At 46.8% G+C, this 10,044-nt stretch overlaps 2 protein-coding genes across 2 annotated transcripts in view; both read right to left on the reverse strand.

Moving 5' to 3' along the window:
• Positions 1 to 1,225, reverse strand: part of YLPM1 (YLP motif containing 1) — a 35,070-nt gene extending 33,845 nt beyond the window's left edge. The window contains exon 1 of the mRNA XM_033063749.2: positions 165 to 1,225. Coding sequence (XP_032919640.2) covers positions 165 to 1,187 — 1,023 coding nt within the window. The 5' untranslated portion in view covers positions 1,188 to 1,225. The remainder of the gene's footprint in view (positions 1 to 164) is intronic.
• A 4,273-nt stretch (positions 1,226 to 5,498) lies between these two features.
• FCF1 (FCF1 rRNA-processing protein) lies at positions 5,499 to 10,041 on the reverse strand. Its single transcript, XM_033061837.2, has 8 exons — positions 9,986 to 10,041; positions 9,830 to 9,897; positions 9,630 to 9,701; positions 9,220 to 9,368; positions 8,754 to 8,826; positions 7,835 to 7,922; positions 7,303 to 7,397; positions 5,499 to 6,136 (listed from the first exon to the last, which is right to left on the reverse strand). The coding sequence occupies exons 1-8, from the start codon at positions 9,986 to 9,988 to the stop codon at positions 6,088 to 6,090; spliced, it is 597 nt and encodes a 198-aa protein (XP_032917728.1). The 5' UTR covers positions 9,989 to 10,041; the 3' UTR covers positions 5,499 to 6,087.
• Between the last annotated feature and the right edge of the window lie 3 nt (positions 10,042 to 10,044).

Raw genomic sequence — 10,044 nt, forward strand, 5'->3', positions numbered from 1 at the left:
CCCCTGACCTGTACTATTACCACACTTCCACGGATTATATTATGCAAATATGGTGCATTTATTAACTGCCCTTAGTCGGGGACCTTTGTAACACCCCGTACCTGCCAGCGGCTCATCGCCACCGCTGCCCTGGCGACTCGCCGCTGCCAGCCGGGCCATCTTACCTGGGGAGTCATGGTGGAGGGGTCCGGCTGCTCCGTTCCACCGCCCTCCTTGGCAGAACCTTGCGCGGCCTCCGGCTGGGCAGCGGCAGGCGGGGGCAAGGACGGCTGGGGCGGGGGGAAATGAGCCTGCGATGGCTTGACCGGGGGAGGGATGGAGGGGGCCAGGGCAGGCTGCGCGGGCTGGGAAGGAGATGCCTGGGAGGAGAGCAGGTAGGGCTGGGGATGTGCCATGTAGCCCTGGGCAGGAGGCGGCAGGTAGGGCTGGGAGGCGGTGGCCGGCGGGGGCTCCAGGTAGGAGGGCGGGGGCTCCGAAAAGGAGGGGGGCGGCTGGGAGGGCTGCGCTCGGGGCAGGTAAGGCTGGAGCGGCGGGGACTGGGCTGGGGGCGGGTACGGCTCGGCCTGGGGAGGCGGCAGGTAGGGCTGGCCAGGGGGCAGGTAGGGTTGGGCGGCGGGCTGCGGGGACTGCGGCGGCGAGGACAGCTCCATGTCCATGGGCACCGGCTCGGCGGGCACCGGCTCGCCCCAGTCACCGTGCCCGCCCGGCGGTTCCTGCCCGTCGCGGTCCCGGGCCGAGGGGGGCGGCTTGCGGGGCGGAGGCTCACGGTGGGCATACTGCTTCTGGTAGCTGCGGACCGGCGGCGGCACCGGCGGCACCGGCGGCTGCTGCTGCCAGTCGGTGAAGGAGCCGGGCAGCGGCGGCGGCGGCAGCCCCGGCGGGGGCGGCCCCGGCGGCGGCGGGGGGCCCAGGAGTACGGACTGCAGCTGCTTCTGGTGCATCTGCTGGAGCTGTTGCAGCTGCGCTAGGTGCTGCTCCTGGAGGCTCAGGAACCCCGAGGAACCGGCGGGCGGCGGCGCGGCGGCGGGGGGCGCGGGCCCCGGCGGCGGGTAGCTGGGAAGCGGCATCGGCGGAACGGCGGGAGGCGGCACGCTGGGGGGCGGGATGGGCAGTGGCGGGGGCGGGATGGAGGTGGGGGGCGGCGGGTAGTGCCCAGCCGCCCCGTACAAGCCCCAGGCCGGGTACATGGCGGAACGCGGAGCGGACACAGGCCGCGGCGGCGGCGGCGGGCGGCGCACGGCGCCTGCGCGGGGAGGCCCCACCCCGCCGGGCAGTCGAGCGTGAGCGCCGCGCCAGAGCGCCCCGCGCGCCGCTGGGCGGGTAGCGGCGCCGCCTAGCGGCCAGCTGCGCCCAGCGCGGGGCCGAGGGCGGAGCGGCACATCCCGCCCGCCCCGCCGGGAACAAGAGACGGGATGGGAGCGGACGGGGCGGGAGCAGGTGACAGACACAGGGGTGCCGCCAGGCGCTCCGCAAGCTAGGCTGTATATGGTGGGCCCGGCGCTCCCGAGGGCCGTGGTGCCGGTTACCCGCCCTGAAGTGTGAGTTAAATATACAAATACGATCTGTAGGCAGTTAGCAATGGTTCACACCAAGTGCTGAACTCCCATCGTAGGGAAGAGGGATTGAATGTGTACGTGTGAATTCTAGTAGCTGGGCAGTGAAGCCTGGTGGTTACGGGTCAGCAGGACACCAGCACTGCGTGTGTCTCTGCTTGGTCTCCTTTACACGCACTGAAAGCCTGAGCAATTTTTGTCATGTACAGTCTCTGGCTCATGCCTGTTGAATCAAGGATCCCTGGCCACTGGTGTGGAGGAAAGGTCCTAAGACTTTTCAGTCAGGAGAAATATCATGAAAATCACATTATTAGGTAGAGAAGAAGCTTTATCCTCTCTGGTGGAAAAGCTGGACTTTATGTTAATTTGTTGTTAAATTTTAGGAAATCGAGAGGAGATACGCTATAAATCTACAAGAAAATATTTGAGTGAATTCAACTGAGATGCAAATCTTTAAGAAAAATATCTTAATTTTATACTTAACAGAACTGCCTTTTCTGTTCTTTGGTATCCCTTATTTTCATTTAGAGGTGATTATTGATCCTTTTCTATTTAGGATGGTCTGTTTAGACTTCTCTTGCAGTGAATATGACTTTCAGATAGCATTTGTATTTTTAGCCCGCATCTACTGTTCATTGTATTGTACTTAACATTTATATACCTGAGTTCTATGGGCCAGTTTACTCACTAAGCTTTTGAAAGTCTGTCCTTCCCATATACGGAATTCCTGTTGCAAACATCCTTTAATTTGTCCTCCTGATCTATTCACTCTACACGAGTTCTCTTGTCATCAGTTAACTAACAGTTATTTCTTGCAGGCAGGTCTCTCCTACTATTTTTGCTGTTTTTTGTCAAGAGACTTGCTAATTCCTTTGAGGGAATACATGTACCTAAACACTTTGTTTTCCAGCCAGCTTTGTAGAAGCCAAAACGTAACTTCCAAATGACTTGACAGGTGCTTTTTCAATATTCAAATCTGGTTTGGGTTGTGGTACAGTTGACTCCCATCAGACAAGATACACTGACTTTACCTCGTCCTTAAAGCAACCCTGTTAAATTTACATTATACCCTCTGATTCTTTTATTCAGAATATGTTTATTCTTTTATTCTGTTCAGTCTGTAACATTAAAGGGTGCCATCATGTTGGTTTGGATTATTTTTTAAATAGCTCATGTTCTTCCTGCTTCTAAACACTGTTATACCACATTTCAGTTAGCCCTCAATTAACCACTGTCACATCTTGCATCAGCAGCTTACATTTCTTCATCTGGTTAGGCTGTAGTAATCTTAAACCTTCTGGTGGCTCCAGGAAGGAGTATAAATTATTTTCTACTACTCTTTGCATATATTGAGATTTTCTTTATGTAGTGCTCCCATATGTTCTCTGTCTTCTGAAGCTATGGAAACCGGCTACAGCAGGAGACAGGATGTTAGCAGGGAGGCTGAATTCTCTAGTTACTAAGAAACACTGCAAGCATCTGATATCTAAATCCTGTGCAGGTTTAAACCATCTGCCAGAGTTGAGTCAGGAAGGAATTTCTCTTCTGGTTTGGACTGACAGAGTTCTGCATTTGTGGCAACATCAAAATATTGTAGTTTACCAAACTCTTTCCTGTGACAATGATCTTTCCTCCTCTGACAGACTGTAAATTGGAAAAGACACTGGAATGCCATTTTGTGCATGGAGTAAATATTTTCCTCTGAACCAAATGTTTGGTTCCCTGGCATTGCAGGAGAAGCAGCTGATCTTTCAGGTGGTCCTCTCCTATCCTATTTATCTTCTGACCAGGCTGTTTGAGTTAATAGCCAAGATTTTTTGTCTTACCAGTTATACTCAATGAATGAAAATTTCCGTATGGGTTTGCTCACTGCCAGTACTTCCTTCTGCTCATCCTCCAACTGTCCTAACACATCTTTAGCAATTGCCTTATACCTATTCCAGATTCTCCTCCTTTTACTAAAACAAGGCAGAGTAAAAAGAATAAAAGATTTCAGTAAATGAGCACATTTAGTTTGATTCCTACCCGCCGTTCATGCTAAATACATGTATTTTCAAGAAGTCCCTGCAAAAGGCATTCTGCTGGCAGGTATATGTTCCCCAAATTCATCAGGCTGCTGTGCCTTTGACCTCTTCTGTACCAAAAAGACCATTATCAAATGTTTCCCTAATTGTCCATTCCTTTCTTTTTTTTCTCCAGTCTCCTTCCATTTAGGTTAAATAAGTGAAGCTATTTGCACTTGAATAATTCTAACTATTGACTCAAAGAAGTCTTTCAAAACTAGAATTATTCTGAAAAGCAAGTTACAGAGATCTAACCCTACAACTGTTTCTCAGCCCTTATTTGACTAAACATGTGCTTCAACTGTTCGTGACAATACTTGATCATTAGCTTAAAGAAATATGGATTGGATTGAGAGAACAAAACTAAGGATATTATTTTTGAAATATACTTATTATATACTAACTGTAAAATCTCTCAATTGTTGGCTACTTTCTTCCTGGCTAGAGATGGAAAATATTAGCTTTAATTGTGATAGCCTGGAAGGGGCTAAATTTTCAAAGTGTCAGCATGCTGTTATTTCAACAGCATATTTTATCTGCAACAGACAGAGAGATAGCATGAGAAGTAGGTCTGATGTGTTCCCAAAATTCCTGCAGTATCTATAGAAGTCTAGTGCTAGCAAGGAAGTTACCAGGATGTCAGAGCATTTCCCAAAGACAGGAAACTATCTTTACTGCATGCTGTCCAGCATACAGATAGCCAAGTTCAGCTATTATAGGAGTTTTAAGGTGGAAGAGAGGTCATTGAGTCCAACCATTAACACAGCACTGCCAAATCCACCACTAAACCATGTCTCTACATCCACACTTTAACTTCCAGGCCTAGTGATTCTACCACTTCCTTAGGCAGGCTGCACCAATGCTTGACCACCTTTTCAGTGAGGAAATTTTTTCCCAATATCCAATCTTCCCCTGGCACAACCTGAAACCATTTCCTCTCATCCTGTAACCTGTTATCTGGGAGAAGAGACAGCCAGCCACCTGGCTACACCGTCCTTTCTGGTAGTTGTAGAGAGTGATAAGGTCTCCACTGAGCCTTCTTTTCTTGAGGCTAAATGCCAGCTCCCTCAGTTGCTTCTCATCACATTTGTGCTCCAGGCCCTTTACCAGCTCCACTGCTCTTCTCTGGACATGCTCCAGCACCTCAATGTCTTGTCTTGTAATGAGGGACCCAGAACTCAACACAGGACTCAAGGTGCAGCCTTACCAGCACCAAGTACAGGGGGAGGATTGCTTCCCTAGTCCTGCTGGCCACACTATTTCTGAAACAGGCAAGGATGCTATTGGCCTTTTTGGCCACCTCTGTAGCCAAACCAGTGTAAGGGACTACAGGATAAAGTTCCATTAAAGTCTATAAAGTTCATTATACAAAGAATATAAATTTTCAGTCTTCTCCTGTACTACCCCTCCAGCATTTTGGTGAGAAAGTGTGCTTTGGCATGTTGGCTCCTGACCCTTTCCTCACCACACAGCAGAGATCAAATAAGAGCAAATTATATTGCTAAAATGAAATAATGGAGGAGATATGAGAATGCAGAGTTATGGCTTTGAAATACTTTCCCCCTCTACCTGTCTTCATGTGGCTTAATAATTTATTTTCCCTCCCTCCCTGATCACTTCCTTCCCTGCAGCAAATTCTGCAGCTGACTCTTCATCTGCAACCATTGTTCTTATTCCTCTACAAGGACTGTGTTCCCAGCCCACGTTAATACCTTTACCTGTTAGGCACTTTCTTTCTTGTTCCTGATATGCAACAAAAGTGGTAAGGCTTTGAGGTGCATAGGACTCAAACAGGAGGGAAAGACCCAACCCTGCCCTGCGCTCCAACACTCTAAATGTAAGCAAAAAGACCACCAGCTAAGCAAGTACAGAAAGAGCAGTCTGAGAGGACACTTAAACTTCATTCGTTGTACAGCTGAATAAAAGCCAATCAATTCTGAATTAAAATCTAGACTGCTTTTCCAGAGACAGCTAACAACTGGTGCAAATATGATGTCTTTTCTGTGGAATGCAGATTCTGATTTGACTAAACAGGTGTGAGGTAGCTTCCCAAAGGAATATCTGTCCCACTCCAGGTGCAGCAGTAAGAAACTTTTAAAATCTCTTGTGGTTTCATTCTCAGCCAGAGTTGCATCATCAATATTTAATTCAGAATGCTGAAATCACTTTTTCTAATGGTCCTGATGCAGAGCTAAGCATATTCTTGTTCCGGCTGTCCTCTGTTTCCCATATGCTTCTCCCAGTTGTAGGAAATTGGACCAAGGCAAATGAATGAATAAAGAGGATGGATGGATAAAACCATACTCTTCAAAATAGATTTTTTCTTAGAAAAACAAGGTTAAGAAGTCAGTTTGGTGTTATCCACAGTCCTATGAGCAGAGTTCCAACAAGAGAAGAAAACAGGAGGGTTAGAATCAGAAGGACCCTTATCCTGGCTCACAGTCCTGGCATTGATGGCTTGGCTGGACAGGTTAGAATCGAGGAGCTCCATAATCATCTGGCATCCTCTCAATATTGTACCTGTGAAAGAAGGAAAACTCATGAAGACAACCTATTCCACATTGCTCCCCTCCCACTTTGTATGTTTCATCCATGTAGTAATAGAATGAACCTTGCCAGTATACTCTGTTAAGTCGCACTGCAACAATCATACTAAAAGCTGCTTTCGCTAGTCTACCGTTGACAGTGGTTCTTCAAGTGGACTAAAGCATTCATTTGTGACACCCATGCAGCTAATAGGCTTACAGGCAGACTAAACAGCAAGAAGCTCTGCTGCATTTCTCACTGCAGCTCAGATCCCCAGGAAGAAAAATATTACTTCTGAAATTAAAAAGTCTTCATAAGGTTGCTGTTATTCTTCACCTTAAACTCAGCAAGCAGACATCTCAAAAGCTCACCATCTCCAGAGAAGGAAAACACCCTGTGGTTTTTGTAAGATCTGGCTTAAGATTTAAGAGCAGATCACCACAGAAAATAAAACTTTAGACATTCAACTTATAATTCACAGAATCATTTAGATTGGAAAAGACCTCCAAGATCACTGAGTCCACCCTTTGACTAAATATCACCTTGAGAATTAGACCATGGCACTAAGTGCCATGTGAAGTTATTTCTTGAACACCCTCAGGGATGGTGAACTCTATCACCACCCCTGACAGCCTTTTCCAAAAGTTCATGCCCACGGTGAATAAGGAGAAAAGGTGTTTTGAGAGAAAAATCTTTTGAGCCACATTCTGTTTATAGATCAGTTAAAACTTTACATATTTATAGCAATCAAGCTCCTCATTTCCAACATGCTGCACTAGTACCTTCTGAGTTGCTTTGGTTTTTAGTTAAGAAGCAAATTCAGTCTCTTAGCTGAAGGTACACAAAGCTACCAAATAGAATATGGAACAAAAATGGTTCTTTTCTTCAAGAACCTGCCTTACTGCTGCAGCTGGTAAGCAAAACTGATCTATGGAAACACTGGTTTTAAGAAAACCACTTCTTCAGGTAAAGACAAGTGAACATATAGACTGCAATAAAAATGGGTCTGTGACCAGTCTCTTCCCAGCAGTAGCTGTACTTCAACTTCCGTGTAAACACCAGGCTATTTACTGCAGCCTGCACTACAGACAATGAAGGAGAGAGGCATGTGGTGACAGAGTCCCGATCAGACAAGGATTGCACTGGGCGGGATTCCTTACCTGTGCCTGGAAATATACATTATAGGCACTCCAGGGATTTTCCGTATTCTCCGCTTCAGCTCTTTATCCACTGTGGCCACAATGTAACATTTGTGCTGCAAAAAAACGAAGGCCAGTCAGATTCAATACCAGAAAGGAGTCATGGCTGACCAAAGGCTCTAATTCAGAGAACTCACTGAACACAAGAAGGGTGAGAGTCCTTAGCAAGGCATTACCAGAACTTGTACAGAATTCTAGAGCAGACTAATAATATACTTCTGCCCATCAAAATAGACTCAAGAAATGTCTGAAACTCTGTCCAGCCTTTCAAGCTGACAGTTTTCCCATCCTGAGTGCTTCTTGATGTTGTCCTATACAACAAGAATGCTCAAGGAAGATAATACCTTGCATCAAGTAAAGTTGTGCTAGAACTGAAAATGCCCCTTGGTGAGATTTTATAGTTACTCGGTGGGAAATTTAAGTCAGGAATTAGCAGGGCTCAGGAATTTTTAGTATGTTAACATGGTATAGAAAATGTCAGAAAGGGAAATACCTGAGTGACCCTCTGCACCAAGCAGTCATCAGCGTAGGTTCCTTTGTGCATGCATGGCAAGCGTTCAAACCGAGGGTCCTTGGCAATTCTGTGGAGACATAAAAAGCAGCATCACAGTAATCAGACCAGAGAGTACAGTAACACAGTCTGGAGGAACAAGAACATCCCTTTCTGTGATATACAGAACATTGTTCTCAAAAGAAGGGATGAAGGGATGGAGTCAATGGTTGACAAAGGTCAACTAAAATGACCTGCAAAAAAAAAATACAATTTTTCTAATTATTATAGGTTAAGTATTTCTTAGTACTGGTTTGTTGGATTTGAAATCTGTACAAGGTTGGGCCATTGCCAAACAAAGTAATTTGAAATAACTTATTTTTGGGAAAAACTAGAACTTCTGGCATCTGATCATTGACCATGCACAAAGGGACATTTCACCTCCTGTCTGAAGGGCAACATCAAAGCTGTTGAGGGTATGCACTCATATACTTTACAACACAGCAGGTCAAAATAAAAAGAACAATACATCGGAGTGATGTATATGAACTACATTGCTACCCACTCATACAGGAATAACATGGAGTATGAACGAAAAGTTCTGTAAGAGTTGGGTCACTTTTATTCATTTTTTGAAATTCTGTAATTAATTTTCTTTTTTGAGAAACAGGAAAGAGCATTACTTTGAAAGTCTTAGGAGGTTAAAAGATTTACAGATTAATATTGTGCACTCATACATAGCATTTCATTTCTAAAACCTGAGCCATTGGACTGATCACATAGACACAGAAATAAAACCAAGTTCAGGACCCTTCAACAACCTAACTACTCATTAGTGCAGGAGCACCAGTCATAGCAAGTGTTTTAAATTTATATATATTACAGCATTAAGTTCTAGAAACAGGGAACACCCTGCACCCACCTTAATGCCACACGGTACTTCTGTCCTAACTTCTCAATTTCACCCATTACACAATCTGTGATACATGGAATACCTAAATCCAAAAAAAAGCCTGTATTAAAACAAAGCAGTATTTACTCCCAGACCCCTACATACTGCTCACATGCCCCAGAAATATTATGGAACTCTATAATGTATTACTTACAGTAACAGCTGATAATGTTGCAAAGTAATGAAACGTAGAGCCACCAAGTTTAACCACGCCATGATAATTTTAGATTTTTAAGTTATTAGTACTCAACCTTTGCTGAGATTAACATTTTGAAACCGTTACTTGACTGAAACCAGAGACATTGCCAGGGTTACCACAGCTCCACGATCATAGCACATATTATTTTTGCAAGATTTCTGTTATTCTCAGCCAATGGCATGAGCACACTGTGGCACAGTATGGTCTGAATAAGCTGTGAGTGGTGCAGAAACTCACACTTGGCATAGAGACAGTCCATCATCGACTGCACTAGGTCCAGCTTGGCCTTGATGGAGAAGTTGATGAAGTTAGTATCAACCAGGATGTGGTAAGGGGGGCCCAGCTGTGTATTATACTGGAAGAACAAGCAAGAGGGATGCTGGGGGCTGCCAGGAAGACAAAGAATTCAGATCAGTCAATTGCATTTAACATCATGTCCAGTCCTACAACTTGCACAGAATGAAAGAGGGATAACGAACAGAAAGACTCATCAGGCCTCCTGCTGCCTCCCAAGCAAAATCCTTCGTTTTGGGGCACCACTCGTTCTTCTGACAGTATTGCTCAGAAACACCCTCAATTCCAGCCTGCAGCGTGGCCCTCCCTCCCTCCTTCCTTCTCTCCCTCCCCAGTGCCTCGGCAGCACTTACACCTCCCGCTCTTTGATGGCACTCGGGTCCTCTTTCTTCTTCACAGGGGCTTTTACGCGATCCTTCTCTTTACTGCAAACAAACACAGGCACTGCTGGGGTACAGCGATAAGGAAAGGCCGCCAGCGGCAGAGAGAGCCGGGCCGGAACCCCCTCCCGCCTCTCCCGAGCGGGACCAGGCCCAGCCGCAGCCACACTCACAGGCGCTCATCCCGGAGGCTGATCATGCGCTTCATGACCGCGTACTTCCGCGCCTTCTTCTGCTTCCCCTGCAAGGACACGGACACACAGCCGCGATGAGCTAGGGAGGGACCCGATCCCAGCCGGACCCCCCATCCCGGCCCGCTCCCGGCCCACCATGCTGCTCCTGCCGGTCCCGCCGCCACTGCCGGTGTGCCTGGCGCGTCACTGGGCCC

The sequence above is a fragment of the Catharus ustulatus genome, chromosome 6, assembly GCF_009819885.2.
Source record: "Catharus ustulatus isolate bCatUst1 chromosome 6, bCatUst1.pri.v2, whole genome shotgun sequence".
Lineage (NCBI taxonomy): Eukaryota > Metazoa > Chordata > Aves > Passeriformes > Turdidae > Catharus > Catharus ustulatus.

Bases quoted from the DNA above. Each gene is read 5' to 3' on its own strand.
- FCF1 (XM_033061837.2), bottom strand. The intron at 9,702-9,829 runs GTGAGTGTGGCT...GTTTGTTTGCAG, and splicing joins AGCCTCCGGGATGAGCGCCT to TAAAGAGAAGGATCGCGTAA. The intron at 7,398-7,834 runs GTATTTCCCTTT...GTTTTTTTGCAG, and splicing joins TGGTGCAGAGGGTCACTCAG to CACAAATGTTACATTGTGGC.